The sequence below is a fragment of the Fistularia commersonii genome, chromosome 9, assembly GCF_037954325.1.
Source record: "Fistularia commersonii isolate RoL2024-O1a breed Wild chromosome 9, RoL_Fcom_v1.0, whole genome shotgun sequence".
Classification (NCBI taxonomy): Eukaryota; Metazoa; Chordata; class Actinopteri; order Syngnathiformes; family Fistulariidae; genus Fistularia; species Fistularia commersonii.
Window position 1 is genome coordinate 8287890 of NC_141292.1, and position 16236 is coordinate 8304125.

The 16236-nt window shown below is 39.6% G+C and overlaps 1 protein-coding gene across 1 annotated transcript; it reads right to left on the reverse strand.

Annotated features, from left to right (window-relative positions):
* Positions 1-1533: 1533 nt before the first annotated feature.
* On the reverse strand, positions 1534-15957 carry LOC147231115 (uncharacterized). Its single transcript, XM_086152997.1, has 4 exons — positions 15834-15957; positions 10657-10781; positions 8789-8914; positions 1534-1712 (listed from the first exon to the last, which is right to left on the reverse strand). Exons 1-4 carry the CDS (start codon positions 15869-15871, stop codon positions 1534-1536), a joined length of 468 nt encoding a protein of 155 aa, XP_086009123.1. The 5' UTR covers positions 15872-15957.
* Between the last annotated feature and the right edge of the window lie 279 nt (positions 15958-16236).

The following is a 16236-nucleotide window of genomic DNA, read 5'->3' on the forward strand; positions in this document are numbered from 1 at the left end:
ATACAAAGCTATTCTGGAGTTATCTTAAAGTATTGCACCATCATTTTCATTTATTTATTTCATCTTTTACTCATGTGACCTTAGAAAAAGTTAAACCTGAAATGAGCTGTGTTCAGATGTTTTTTTTCGAGCAATGAACTGAAGGAAATGTATCCGTATTACTGCCACCTTTTTCACCTACAGTAACTCCGCCATTTTCTCATAAATGCTCACTAATTTCCTGCTCTGTCTTTCCTATTAAGTCACTGCTTATTTTCCTGTTTGGGGTTTTATTGGGCTTTTTTTTTGTCTGTTTTTTTAGATTCATCTCAATTACTTTTAGGTAAAATGTACAGGTAACACAGAATAATTTCCTGATTTGTGATGCTGCACAACAACAATGTATATAATTGATTGTTCCAGTCCAGATATTGTGTTGCTTTCAGACACTACACATATATTAAATTCTGCTTTATCTGGGTGAGACAGATACAGTCCCACAAAAGGCATCTGGTAAAATTCATTTGAAATCAGATGCTGTTTTTTTTTCTAAATGTTGGTTGTCTCCTGGTATCAGCTAGATTTGTGCCACTGTAATTCTTCTGCTGAATTAGGAGGTGGGGGGGGTGCCCTCTTTTGACATTGCTATTGCTGGTCAGCTGAAATGTCAGGGTGCCAGTGAAATAAGTGATGATTAGAACACTTGTAGCTTTTTTTCTCAAACCACATTGCTGAGGATCTTTATAAAGGCAGACAAAATTGAGATTTATAACATGTTGTGTTCCCATGCTGCTTTCTCTGAATTGTCTACCAAGGGGAAAACTGAATATAAACATCGATGAATATTTCCTGCACTAATTTTCACATTTGCCAGATTTCGTCAGCCTCACATTATTTATCTCCAAATCCTATCTAATCTCCCAACCAGGTTCCATTGCCTATTTTTCATCTGTGAATAGCATCTAGGTTCATTTTTTTTCTACTTTTTAAAGAGCCACTTTTCACAAACTGTTACTTTTGCTGAACCCATTCATATAGATAAAGTTTGACTAAAATGTTAGGAACACTTCAGTATAACCCAGTGCAGTTCAACAAGCAACAAGTATGTGAATGAACAACAGTGATAACTAAACAATGTTATACTGAATTTGTTCTATCTGGGTGTTCTTAATAAACTTGCTGGTGAGGATCTACTTATGTTTACTGGAGTTAAAGCCACTGGGAGATCAAATCTGTGAAATTGTAGGATGTTAAAGGCGAACTTCCACACGATAAGGAGCAAGTTTCTGTCCCCTCCTCTGCTCGATGTTTTCTGACTAAGCTTGAAAGAGATAAAAAAAAAATACAGCATAGAAATCCATCAAACAATGATGCTTCCACCAAAGCCACCTTTCTTCAACAATAAGAAAAGGTTTTATGGATTTCTATTGTCTAAAATTATGAATGCAATGACAATCATACCATTTGTTTAGCTTACTGAAGTGTGTTTTACTTGTGCTGGCTGCTGATAATCTTAAACAACACTCTCCCAGGTACATACTTGGATTCTTATTTTTAACCGTAATCACTGTCTGTTTCCGTCTGTTTCTTTGGAACGAGATGCAGCCTCTTGAGTCCTGGGTCTTTGCCACGTTCAGGTGGAGCAAAAGGCACCAGCAGACCTCTGTTTGTTGAGGTGGGCTGTCGTTTCAGGGCAAAAATTCTCTTTTCACAGACAGTGGCGCCTCGCTGAGCTGAGATCATATTACACATACACATAACACAACAAAGAGGATTTCTTGCAGGATGCACTGGCAAAATAATGGATTCCAGCTACTTCATTGTTGACTTGAGGCCAAATTTATGATGATTCAATTATTATTTCAATAAAAAGCATGGAATAGTAAAGAATAACAATTGTTTATTATTATTGTTCTGGAAAGTGTTTTTATGGAAAATATTTTTTAAGTGGCTGATTATGTGGCTGAAATTGTTTTCAGAAAATCAATCATAATGATTTGATATCAACATGAACATGAAGTGACGCTGAAACATTTTTTCAGTTTAACAGCAGGATGCGTATGTGGTAAGGATATCAAAAAATCCGCTGCACATCAGTGTCAGATAATATTTGCCTTGCCAAGATTTGACCGCCTTTTTAACATGAACTGAAAAATCACTGATGGCACTGGTTGATGTTCATCTGTAGGTGTTAAAGATTATATTAGTTGCTTTGATAAATCAAAATTTCTCAATCTGTGATTAGGGATAGTGTCACAGTCAGGTAAGGAAGATTTGCTTTAATCGGCTTTCACTACATAAGGATAACAACCCAAATTAAGTGAAGCAAACCAAACATCAGCTGACTTTGACTTTGACTTTGACAGACAGGAGAGAAAAGTTAAAAACGAAAAATGCAAAGAACAAAATCCATATAAGACCTCTCATTTGTATTAGTCACAGATGGTGCACGCAGACTGGGAGGTTATGAGCATACTATGCTGTATTTTCTTTTAGCGGTGCATATATTTAAATCTGAGCCTGCTCTTTATACTAGCGTGTGTTTTTTCGTTTGCTATATGCAAACAAAAAACATCCTTTTATTGTTGCATTTTAATACCCTAAACTTAGATGTATCCATTAGTGCAACAGAAGCTTTACTGGACCAACATTTATAATGCTATTGTAAAGTACTTATTATCTTGCATACACAATACTACATTGTCACAAAACCCCTGTAAAATCAATTCCAGAAGAAATACAATGGAAGGAAGTTAAAATAGTTTGGATACGGTTGCATTTTTTGGAGTCAGATAAAAGTCGAGCTGCACTCGGTCAGAGTATGCAGTGTTTGGGGAAAATATATATAGTATACCATTTAAATGTTTGGAACATTTAAGATGTTATTAGGATTTTTCAACTGTTATTTGATCTGCCCTTCCATTATGTCACTATATTGTAAGGGGTTTGAAGTCTGCTCAGACGGGGGTATCTGATACAGGCCCGAAAAGCATTTCGCCGGTGGCAGCTGACACCTTGTATTTTTAAGAACAACAGACTGCTGCTCCTTCGCTGAGCTTGACTGGTATTAATCCATCAACCAGTGGCTCATTTGTCTTTCTAAGTATGCTCAACCGATGACCACATACAAAGTCAAATGCTTATGCAAGCTTGCACACACATACGCTTTTTATTTGTTTGTGTGTGTGTTTATGGTTGGATGGCCGGGCCTCCAGGGGGGTGACAGTTAAACTCTACTTAAAGTGAACACGACCGACTATTGTTTCTCTTACATTTAAGATGTATGTTATCATATCCCACACCTGTGTTTGTTTCTCTTGGTTATGTCATGATCATTTTTTTGCTGTTAATTTAAATCTGTGAAACAACCCAGCCTGCAAACAAGGACCAACTTTTTTTTAAGCTGCAACAAAGACTCTACACACTGAGGCACCATGGGAAAGCTTTGGGGGTCACAGATGACCACATACCTTCAAGGCTTGTCTCTCAGAGGGGGTGCATACAAATATAAGATGCAAAATACCTGCATGCTTATTTGATAAATGTGCTTGGTGTGTGTTTGTGTGAGCTTATGTAAAGAGACCAGTGAGGGGAGGGTTCTCCTGTTTTTTCTCAAGGAACTATTTTCATTCTTTGAAATCAAGAATTGGTCGACACAAGCAAAGTTTTGCATTTGGTGTTCCAGATTTGTCCCAAAGAAGATGCGGGAGGTGGAGAGGAAAGTCTGAAGCGGAGCAGCACTTCCTTCTCAGGAGGAAACAGGAAAAGGCTGGGGGAGCCAGATTCTGGAGCCTGCACCCTTGGAACAATAAAAATCTCACTTTGACAGGAAACGGATCTACGTCAAAGAGAGCCTGACAGATTTTGGTAAAGGGCAGCAGCAGTGACCCTGGATGGGGCATGCACAGAGGGCAGCTGTGGCTAACAATCTGTTCAAAAAACGCATAGATCTCGGTGTGTACGCAGTGTATTTAACACATAAATAACCATGCATGTCGCAAAGCAAAATATAGGAAGAATTTCCAGCACATCGCACTTAATCCTCTTTGTGATAAGAGCAATAATAGCCATTCAGATAGTGGACATTCTTCCTGAGACATTACAGATTTCATTGTTCCATGCAAAAGCAATTCTCTGGATGCATGTGTGCATTTTGTTGTTTGTTTAGTGTTTTCGGAATGTGCCATTTCTTCTCATCATCTTTGACTGCTCAGAAACAAACATTCATCCATAGTCTACATGAAAATATAATGTCACAGTACATCTCAAATCACACAAATCTGTCCATCATTCGTACAGGTTGGCACAGATGGTTGACACGATGACACTGTTTGAGAAGATTTTTGCCAATAATTTTACGCTTTCAGTTGATTGATTTTTGACAAGGAACCAAAGCATACAAATATTTGGTTTAAATTTCACTGAATCCATGAATCACACTGTTTATTAACTTGAATTTCTCATTCATTGCAGTACAATTCAACCAAAGTCTGCAATTGCCAGGCTGTTAAGATCCCCTTATCATAAAGAAAGTGACTCATTTGGTTTGTGGGCATCGGAAAGTACTTGACCCAAAGCCATTTTCACTTTCAGGCATCCATCAGACATTCACTCTTCTTCCTCAGCTGTTCTGTTCAGGGGTTGTCACAGTAAAACATCCACCTCTATCTAGCATCCAGAATTTTACCAAAATTAATATATAACCTGATCCCATTATCAGGATTCTGACTCATGCCAGTTTCCTCAAAAAAGTTACTTTTGGATTGTTCATAAATTATCCACATTGGTAGTAGCATAAAAGAGTTCCCTGACATATGCCAAAGCTCCAAGAATCTCAAAAGGAGATGGTTCCTCAGCCCCGACAAAGGCAGTTTGTAAAAAACATTTTTGCCCAGTGATTTTCTTACTCCGGCTATATCTTTGTTTAGAATATTATTTTTTCACAATATGTTGAATATATGTTTCTGACCACAACTAGTAGTGGGCAGAAATCTAGATTTTACTGTAAATGTAGAAATGAGAAAGGGCATCTACGTATTTGGGGTATGTTCCCCCAAAGGCCCAAAAGTTCATTTACTGTATTAATTTAGATGTAATTAAGATAAAAGATGTGCAGCCCCATCGATTCACATCTTTTATGTTGTTTTTTAAATCATATTAAGATGAAAGGTCCAGATTTGCCTCAATCAATGTAGATCGGTTGTATAACTCAGGACTGATTCTGGAGATGTTGCATGATTCTGCCCTGCTCTGTGGGAATTCCATTCTGGTGAGCCAAACAGGACATCCTGTTGTCCAAGGCCTGCCACCGCTACCATCACTCCCCCGTCACCCTTGGAGTCAGACAAAGCCGAGGCGTGCATTGCCCTCATCAGAACTCCTGGAAATGAAAAGCTGGTGGTCCCAGCGTTTCCTTTGCCCCACTCCCTAGCAGTGGTACTTTCAATATATATAATTCAGAACTGATGTTATAAAATTCTTTTAAAAAAAATAACAGCCAAGCAAAAGAACCTTCACTAATTTTGTGCTTATTTAGTGTTGCAAGTACAAGCTGTAAAGTCCCTTTTATTGCCTCTCACACAGTGTTTCCGTCCTCCCGCTGCCAGCACTCCTTGTCAGTCTTTCATCAGTAATGTGGTGACATTAGGCCATTTACACACATTCCTAAGAAATCTGCACCTCAGAAACACATGTGACTCTGACTGGTTTAATTACCATAGTAATCAAATTCTCCAGTCAGAGATTAATGTTTGGAACATTGAGCATGTATACTGTAGCCCAGTGTGGCCAGAGATTTGTTCTCCAAGGCTGCACAAGTGTTACATTTGGTCAGTGCTGCTGCACTAATGCAGAGCTATTTTCTCAAGCCTGCCCCAATGATTTAACATTCAGTTTCAGCAGAAAACTTGTGTTGTCTAGACCCCACGTTGCCGTGGCCCCCGCTGGATAAAGGGAAATTCAATATTTCTTGGCTATGACATTTGCCATGGCGTTGCCGCATTTTTTTATGGTAATCTGTCAGCAATGTTCTGCTCCTTTTTAACGTGTCATTTCCACGCGGGATATCCGTGGATTCCTCGGTGGATTGTTATCCGGCTTTTGCAGAAATAGACTAAACAAGCGGCGCGTGAGAACAGCTTGCATTTCAAGAGTGGTTAAAAGGACAAGAAACGAATGTACGTTTGGAAAAATTCCATCGAAATTCGTTCAAAGTGTAGGAATTAACTCGGTGGTGGCAGATGATATTTCAGTCATCGACTGATCACAATGTAGAGATCGGAGACTACATTGCCTTACAGAGCAGGAATTTACTATCTTGCTGTTAACATTGCAAGGCTGCACTGAATCACAGCCGTGCTTTGCTGCGCAGGTGTTCGATCATAAAACAAAATTTATGACTAATTTCAAGCATTTATCCTGGGGGCTGCGTTATTGTCCTGTTTGACCCGATTTCAGATCCTATTCATCCCCACTGACAATCACAGGGAGGTTCCCAATTCAAGGCCGCTCTGAATATCTACCCAAATGATTCTGCACTTAGAGGCATGAACAAATATTATTTTAATGTGACCTGCAAAAAAAGAACTGCTCTGGTTTCAAATTTGAGCTACCAAACATGCTGGATAATCTTGAGGAAGTGCTTCAATGGGGCAAGGAGAAACTCGCAGTGACGGGGAGCGGACAAGGAAGCCTCGCCAATCAATCAGATATCATTTCCAGACGATCTCCACTTCACACTGCAAGCCTCTTCTCAGCCATGCTTTCATCCCGTTTTCTTTTTTTTTTTTTAGACAGAAAATGATGCACCAAAGTGTAATAGCTCTATTGTCCTTCATGCTTGTTTTTTCATCTAATGTCATGTTTGATCATATGGGTTTCTGTGATATCCGAGCGTCTGGAATTGCCAATTTGAAGCTACCTATAAGAAATGACAAGTGTGTGGTCCTGCCTCTCATCCAGCGTCTTGTATTCTGAATAATGTTAGTTATCAAATCAGTAGTCTCTTAGGTTTTTAAAATCAGTCATGATATCCTCCGGTGAAAATGTACTGGAATGTACAAAACGGTCCAGTTTGTTTTTAAGATTTATCTATTCAGTGCAAACTGAATTTCACACCCACTCAGAATTAGCAGGTCCTTGAATGTAGATACAAATATCAAATAAAAGGGATAAAACTAATTTTAGAAAAGCAAAAAAAAAAAGCTAGGACCTCTTCTCATTTCACAAGTATATTAACATTTAATGTATACAAACGTCTTTTGGATAAATGCAGTTGTCAGTAACATTCGTCGGTAACCATCATTGTTTTTGATGCCTGATTTGTAAAATTATGGAAAGGTTTTCATCCAATCGCAAGAAGAAAAACAGCAATTTGCCGACTTCGAATTTCGGCAGGGGATCAGTTAAAGAGAAGAAAAAAAGTAGTGAATTTTGTTGCATTATTGAGCAAACACCGCAAAGCTGCCAACATTTTAATGAGGTCTTTTACCTCATCAAAGTACTTTAATCAAATACATGTAAAATATCAGATTGACATTTTAATCGTACAACAGCAGTGGGAAACTGATCTTTACAGAGTTTTTCGTTAACGTTCTCCTTCTTTCCTTTGCATAAATATGAAGCATGTCCAAGCTGTTGTGTGTACTGATGCCAGGTACACGCCAAGTTTAGTGATGCGTGCTGATGCCAGTATACACCTGGCCTCAGTGTGCACCGAGGCAAAGTCAAGACAATAACTAGTTAATAACATGACCGCTACTCATGCGATGTCTGCAGTAGGTCTTTAAGCGCATTATACAGTCATTCTCATTCATGGAAAAATGCTTTTGATGTGGGATTTCTTCTCTTGTTTCTTCAGGAGTGATCACCCTAGTCAACGTGCTCACATCTAACAGCTCTGTGTAGGCAGGAGTCTTTTTGAGTGTGTGTGTGTGTGTGTGTGTGTGTGTGTGTGTGTGTGTGTGTGTGTGTGTGTGTGTGTGTGTGTGTGTGTGTGTGTGTGTGTGTGTGTGTGTCATCCTCAACTGGTTGCAAATTGAGTGTGTTCCTGTCCCAAAATTTGAATTCGAAATTAGAATTTCAACTGTGATTTTTTTGGGTGTTTGTGTGTTTGAAGTTCTTCAATCTCTTAGAAAGAACTGGCTAGACTTTATCTATTCTGCTTCTTGCTATCGCTCATTCATTTATATTTTTTCATCAGGCTCCGGTTCAAAAAATGAAATTCGAGACCCAGACTCCTGTCTCTGTTGTGATTCTTTGAACAATGTTATCAGATCATCTGACGGTAGCAACTGCAGGCACTGTTTTACTTTGACACAGGAAAATGTCACATTGGCAGATACAGTACACTTAAGTTTTTTGGTTACATGTTGCTCTTTTAATTATTTTGGATTGATTCTAAAAATCGTTCCAATACATAATTTTGACACAAAAGAGAGGCCCTCATGAGGAACCTATACAAGCGGAAGAGCCTTAAATATGTATAAAAATCATCCAAAATTAAAGCGTCCTCAAAAGTATTACAGCTTGTAGCAAAAATAAAATTGAGTGACTCCCCATAAGCTCTTCATATAATGACACTGTTATTAGCCACTTGACCCTTTTAACTACTGACGTGTACCTTCTTGACCAACATCACCCGTACCTTCATTGTAAACAGCGTGCGCTACTTTGTCAATATGTCTTTCCTGCACTGAAAATTTGCAACCACCTCAGAGCAAGTCATTTTCTCAATCCATCAACCCAAGACCACCCAGCCAATCAATTTTATAGATGGCTGATGAATTCCAGTCCGGACCCCGATGACAACCACAAGAGTGGCGTCCTTGGCTCTGAGGTGGCTGACACCGTATTAAAAGGGTCTGAGTCACATCAGAGAGGACCTGATTGCAGGAAGGTTGTCGTTCAGGCAGGCAGCCATCTGTTCCAGAGCTTTCTGAGGAAAGGGGGAAAGAGCGTACTGGTCCATTAAGACTGAGACCACCCAACAGATCAACAACTTCTTCTTTAGAAGTTATACTCAACCTCTGATCCACCAATAATAAATCTGTCAGACCCATGCAAGTTATGCTCTGTTTTACAATCACTAAGAATATACAATTAATCAAGCAATTATTAGTGATTGATCACTATTCTAAATATCACCAATGTGATATTGTACAGACAAGACAGTAGATGTTTATGACACTTTATGACTTTTCAGGTGTACAATGTGAAAGCTTCTCACATTGGGATAGACCGCTTACGGATCCATGCACAACATATTTCAGTGCATATAAAAAACACATAAAAGTCAGTGTGTGATGTGGTTTCTCCAGCAGACCTTTCATCTAACTGGTTAAAAATGAAACTCTCTCCGCAATTTAAGAAAGAAAAAAAACTAGCATAAATCAAAGAGTAAATATTTTTACAAGACACAAGTGTTTGACAGAAAAGTCCTCTGTCAGTGTGTAAAATGCAGTTATTGGAGCAAAACTGTTGACGATGTAATCAGCAAGAGCTTTTATTGCAAACCAATTAAATTGTACCTATAAATGCAAATCAGAAAGTTTTGTTCTTGAATCCAAAACAAAAGTTCTCTTTCCTTTGAAATGGACTAAACAGAACTGATCTTTTGCCAAAAGATTTTGTGAGTTGGTCTTTATTGTCCTCCATCCTGGCTGCAACCTACTCTTCACTTGAGTTCAATCCAAAGTAAGGACATGTGGATTTTTGGGACTCACCATTGAAAATGAAGAGATTTACATTGATATGTTTTAGCAAATGTAGTGCTTTACCAGCTAGTGATGAAAACTGTGTCATCCATTAAAAATAAGTCACCAAAACAGGAAAGGAACTGCAAATATGAAACAGATGGTTTGTGGAAAAACTGATATCCTCCGGAGGTCGGAGAGATGTAATGGCTGCATCTTCATCCCACAATCTTTTTTGGTCCACAAGGCAGAAACTCCCCACACTTGCGTGTACTAGACAACATATTAACCAAAATTGCTATAATGTTGTCTTTGAAAAACTGTTTAAATGTCCATATTGACAAAAAAAAACAAAAAAAACTGGTAAGGTAAATTTAGCCAGACAAATTATTCTTATACAGATTGAAAGAGTATCTGTAGAATTTTAAAGATTATATTAATCATATTTTGTCAAAAACTCTGAGGAAGGGTGGAGTGGCCTGGAAAATAAAATCTGTTTGTTTATTATTTGATTAATAAGTTTTCTTCAAATCATCCTTTCAGTTGAGAAGTAATGTGATTGAAAACAGAAAAGGTCTCTGTTTAATAATCTCTCAGGAAATAACACCGGCTAATGAATTATTGAACATCAGGATTGCTTCATTCACCAAATAATTTTGCAGCTACAAGGAATTTGCTTTGGTTGAGGGTGCTAAAGAGAAAACATGTAACAAGCATTAAATAAGTGAAAAATAAAAGTCAGATCAGGGCAATCGTGGTTGGTTGTGCAAAATGGCAAGTTGTGCAAAGCAGTGCAAGGTAGTGTGTTTAGGAATTGGTGCAGTGTCAGTGGGGGCCCAGGGCATTATTTATGAGGCAGGCTGCCTATGGGAAAACAATATTTGTAGCAGGTAGCGTTGGTCCTGATGGACTGCAACTTCCTCCCAGAGGGGAGTGGTTGGAAAAGTCTATGTCCTGGGTGGAAGGGGGTCACCCAGGATCTTACCCGCATGCTTCTGGGTCCTGGAGGTGTGCAGGTCTTGTAGAGAAGATAAAGTACAGCCAATTACTGTCTCTGCAGAGTGGATGATATGCTGCAGTCTCCTGGCAGGCAGGGAGTCTGTGATCCACCTGCAGGTGGAGTCTGGCACATTCAGCAAGGAGAGCTTGTCCTGTAATAGAGCTGTGATAACTGTGTTAAAGGCAGAGCTGAAATCTACAAACAGGATCCTAGCATAGGCTCCTGCTGTGTCCAGGTGCTGCAGGATGTATTGGAGAGCCAGGTTTACTGCATCATCTACAAACCTGTTGACTCTGTAGGCAAATTGCAGGGGGTCCAAAAGGGGTTCTATGATGGATTTGTGGTGGGACAACACAAAGCGCTCACATGACTTCAACACCACAAGAAAGAAAAATGATCATATTTTTGATGGAATTTAAAATTAAGTAGAGTTTAAAACCCAACATTTGATGCCGGTTTATGTTAATATGGACATTTGGGTTTTTGGAAGACGTTTGACTCTGGTCAGTCATGAAATTTAAACGAAGAGCATAATTAGATTGGGTGTTGGTATTGACGTCGAATAGTTTGCTAGTATAATAGTAGAATAGTTTTGCCTTTTTTGACGAATTATCATCTAGCTCTTTTAAATATTATATATTGACCAATAAAGTCCTCATATTGGTTAACATGGATTTGGATGCAATAAAATCTGTGAATGGCTCATATCAGCTGAGAGAAATGGCCGACCTAAACTCCATCGAGCTCTCGCCCTTTACAATGTTGTATTTTTTCTGCCTTCTTTTGATTTATTGCAGTCCTTTCTTGCATTTCTTCTTTTGTGACATTCACAACTAACGTGTTAAAGTGTGAACTTTTGAAATGCCAATAACTCAGTTTGGTCAAGCCTTTCATCAAAGGGTTCCTTCCTTTTCTCGCCCTGTGACGCTCTCATCAAGGAGTTTAGAGAATATCCAGGTGAGAGTTATGAATGAACTGCTATCAGATGAGCTATGTGACTCTGCACATTAATGAGGATTTATAAGACTCTTAAGTTGTGTATGTGTGTGTGTGTGTGTGTGATGACCTGCCTCACTTGATCATTTCTGATGAAGAAGGTTTTTGTGTCTTTTTCACATATACTTGGAACTGCACAGCTTGCAGCTAAAGAATCAGACAAAGTGTCGCTCACAATGTTATATTTTGAGGCCCCTGGCAGAGCAGGGAAAGGGAATACCTGCTCAATGCTGATACATTCTCTCAAAGTCTTAATAATGGGTTCATTAAAAAGATATCTTGCTCAGTAACACAACACAGATGGCCAAGAAGCAGTTATGGTACATCACACAGAAACTCTGGTAAAAATTTACAACAAACCACAACTGAACCCTGGAACTCAGAGAGCAACGGTCTCAACGTTTCAGCCATTTGATCTTGTGTGCGTCTCTGTTTTTACGTCCACATATGTAAAAGACATCCAAAGCTCAACTGCCCTTGACATCCATTCTATAAAAATGCGATTATTCACTGCAGCAAAAAAAGAGCATATCATGTCAAATCAAAACTGACAGTTCGTTCAAGATTTTATTTAAACTCTGCCTCTTAAAATGAGGTGTAACACACAAGGGGCTTCGGATTCGGTATCTTTTACAGTTTGGAATTACTCGAAAAAATTCACCCGTAGATTTTTCTTCTCCCTAAACAGTGTCAATCATTGTAATGAGAACAGAAAAAAAAAAACAAAACACATATCCTGACCTCCTGACCTGCTGTGAGCCCGGTATGTGCAGCAGTCACCTGACAAACAAGCTTCTCCTCAATAAGGGTTAAAAAAGAGCTACTCCTTTATTAGACAAAGTGATCTCATACTCCTGTCAAGAACATAAGCAGCAGGGCTCGACAACGTCTGTGGCCACAAAGTGTGTGTAGTTGTCTTATCAGCAAGTTGTGTCTAGTCTTTAAGGGCTTGTGGCACAGAGGGGACATGGATGGACAAATACCAACTACGGGTTTTTGAGAAATGAACGGCAGTAAGCAGAAGGTGATAAAACAGAAGATGGGGTCAAGTTTGCATGATAAGCAAGATATCTACAAAACCCCTGCTATGTTAATTGCATGTTTTTCTAAGTGGGTTCCTTTGTTAAAAGAGGATTCAGCTGTTACCACAATCAAGGTAGACTGCTGCCATCAAGGAGATCTTGGACAAGATGTCGGGCTGAGATAAATATTCGTTCATTTACAAATGGAAAATCTTACTACATCAAATTAGTTGCATTGAATCAGCTGGGAGGTTTTGAACGACAGTTAAAAATGGTCATAGTGGTTCTAAATAATTTGGTTTGAGACAATCAGAGAGAAAAAAAATATCAGGGCTGGGTATTTAACATGTCAGTTTAGGTTATCCATCCATCCATCCATCTATCCATTATCTGCTGCTTATCCTGCACTCAGGGTCGCGGGGGATGCACAGTGTGATTGGCGTGATGGGTGAGGCAAATGAGTCGAAGGGATATTTAAATGTACAAAAATTTTGAATGAAACAATAAACAAAAAACACTGTTCTTTGAACCTCATGCAGAAAAAGATGCACAGGAGCATCTCCATCCCCTGTTACCACCTTAAAACTAAACATGTTGGAGCTAGCACGCAGGTAGGTAAAATTAACTTGGTACGAGCACACAGGTTGGTAATGTTAACTTTGCTGTGGAAGATTACAGCCAGTGACGTGCAGTCAGTAGAGGCAGGTGAGGCTGGGCCTCACCTGGCATCATGGAAAGAAAAAAATGTAAAATGAAAAAATAAATTGAATGGTTCTATTTATTCAGTGATTTGTACTATAAAGTTATTTCCACCTAACTTCACAATTTTTAGCTGTTTTTTTCAAAATTGCTGAAAAAAATTAATTAAATTTAGCGTTTAAATATGAAGAAGAGCCGTGCGGTGATGCGGCAGCCAGTGCTGTCCTATGGATTGCGCAATAACTGCGCTGCCATGCTATGCGGCGGAGACCGTATTACTGTCTCTGTGGATGTCACTATTAAAATTTTCACACACTTGAAGCACTAATATATGAACTAAATTTCAATACTTGAGCTGATGTGTATAATTTTTTCGTTAACAACTGTAACGTGTTTCTTGTGCCGAGCGATCGTAAAGCGGCAGCTAAGACACACGAAGTGAGGCACGCAGTGACGGGGCCTCACGGTAGGAGGCACTGGTGATCCCAGGGAGCCTTTTTACTACTCGGCTAAAGAATAATAGAATTGCAATAGCAAGCTACTGTAAACAGCTAGTCAAGTGCAGCCATACAGTCATTTTTTCTCATGCTTGGCTTCATTTGCAAAATGGAGGATTACATAACTAAACTGAACGAATTTTCTAAACTCGGCTTTCAGTGGAAGCAGTAGATAATAAGTAAGGGAAGACCAACGCCGTCGCTAACGGATTTGCTTCGGACTAGAAGACGGAAGACTCGGTCTTTTCAGTGGTACACTCGAAAAGGCTGGCTGTGTGGATGTCCAGTAAGAGACCGCCTTTTCTGCTTTTCCTGCATTCTTTTCTCAACTTCTGACAATGTCTGGAGTCAAATGGGATATTCAGACCTGCAGAATCTGCAAAGAAGCCTAATCGAACTTGAGCGGTCGGCCACTCACATTCAAAGTCAAATCGCGTTAAAACATTCGGGATGTCCTTGATAGATTTGTCTTTGAATGAACAGCAAAGACTCAACATTAGCATCCACAATGCTAAGTTGAAGGAAAACCGCTCAGCGGCGCATGGACTTCATTTATAAGTAAAGGTAAGATACAAAAACTTTTTTAATGTGCTTTTTCTATGCCACAGTTTGTATATGTAAAGAATGCTGATATGATATTTTAAACAAAACACGTTAACTGCTGCCAGTAAAATGGGGAATAAGCTACTCCGTGGGGTTCATACGTTTGTAAATCTGACTGATGACGTCAGTGCCTCAACAGCCATGAACCTCACCGCACGTCACTGATTACAGCAGACAAATTGACAAACTCTCTGTAGACTTCTCTCTTGGTAGTAGATCGACCCAAATGATTAGAATAAAACATTGTCAGCGTTTGACTCATTCCAGTTCACGTTACATTATAAAATATAGCCTCAGTTGTCAAAGGTCATTAAAAAATATCACTCTTTTACATTTAAGACCCACCACCACCCAGTGCTTCTGCAGTGTAATTGTGTCTCAACACACTGCGGAGGTATAAAGTATTATCATTCAACCTAAGTGCTGAGCTGAGAGATAAGCTAACTCAGCCCTTTGCCTTTAAAAAAAAAAAACCAAACATGTATAAATATTCATCCTGCACCCCCCCCCCCCACTGATACTCCCCACATTTCAACTATTCCTTTTCTGATTCATTCACACAAATTTGTACCAGTAAAGAGGGATTGGGATTGTGAGCACGTGTCAGTTTTCATTAATAGGGTAACAAACCCACAAGATTTGGTACCCATGTGTATTTCCAACAGGCTGTCAACTTGGATTAAATGATCTTTTTTGTTGTAGTCAACTTAAAATCCCTGTGTAGTTGACTGTGTCCTCGAGAGTTGTTGTGTGACTGAGGTCTCTTCTGGAGAAAAGTGGTGGATTTCCGGATGTCTGGGCAGCGAACTGGGCACCACTGACATGTCCCCAGAGAGATATACCCACTTACTAATAAAAGCTTCCCGACATGCTTTAGAGCACATTATGCATGACATCCTGTCTCTTCACCAACACAAGACAATGGATGTGCCAGGTGTTTGGAAAATTAGAGGAATATCTGCTCATGAAAATGACTTCAGTTTAGTACAAAGAAAGTATGTGATTTTAAGATGTTTGAAAAAATTGGCTCTGTTTGCCCGACAAAGACCCACGCATTTTGAAAACGGGACACACACAGACAGATACACACATACTTCCTGTGAAAAGGTCAGTGTTTATGTCAGCCTGCTGGAACTGCGGGACAGTGGTATGTCTGCAGACCCTGGCCTGAAACACACACGGAAAGGCCTGCCACAGGATGTGAGGAGGGTGTGGTGCTCTCATTCTCCCACAGACCCGGAGACACATACAGGATGGACAACATACACACAAACACGTCGAATCATGAGACCGAACTATGGAACTGAGGCGAGAACATTCAAATTGATGCCGTTCATTCACTTACATGTAGCAAGGCGGCGTCCTTTCCCACCTCATCATCATTCCTCTACCCTGAGGTTAATGAACTTGTTTTGAATTCCTTCACCCCTTGACAGGAACTACATTCCAGGCCTTGAAAATAGCGGCTGAAACAAAGAGAGGAAGTGATGTGAGAGCACTTCCCATCAACTCCCTTCAGAATTTATCTCAATCCTGCAGACCGACTTGTTGCACCTCCCGCTCGGCTCCACCCTGACAAATGCTGAAAGGATTTCTTTTTAATAGGTCAGGGCAGACTTGTCAGTCCAACCCTTTCTTTATGCACATCATTTCTGTTAACCCAAGCAAGCAATATCTCCCGGTCCCTCTTTGATCCACATTGTCCGCGTCTTCGCTCAGACTTCCAGCCAAAACCCATCTGGTTGTGA

Bases quoted from the DNA above. Each gene is read 5' to 3' on its own strand.
- LOC147231115 (XM_086152997.1), bottom strand. From the start codon at position 15,871: ATGATGATGAGGTGGGAAAGGACGCCGCCTTGCTACAT. The intron at 10,782-15,833 runs GTAAGTGAATGA...CTCCACCTGCAG, and splicing joins AGGACGCCGCCTTGCTACAT to GTGGATCACAGACTCCCTGC. The intron at 8,915-10,656 runs GTAAGATCCTGG...CCCTTTCCTCAG, and splicing joins CAGGACCCAGAAGCATGCGG to AAAGCTCTGGAACAGATGGC.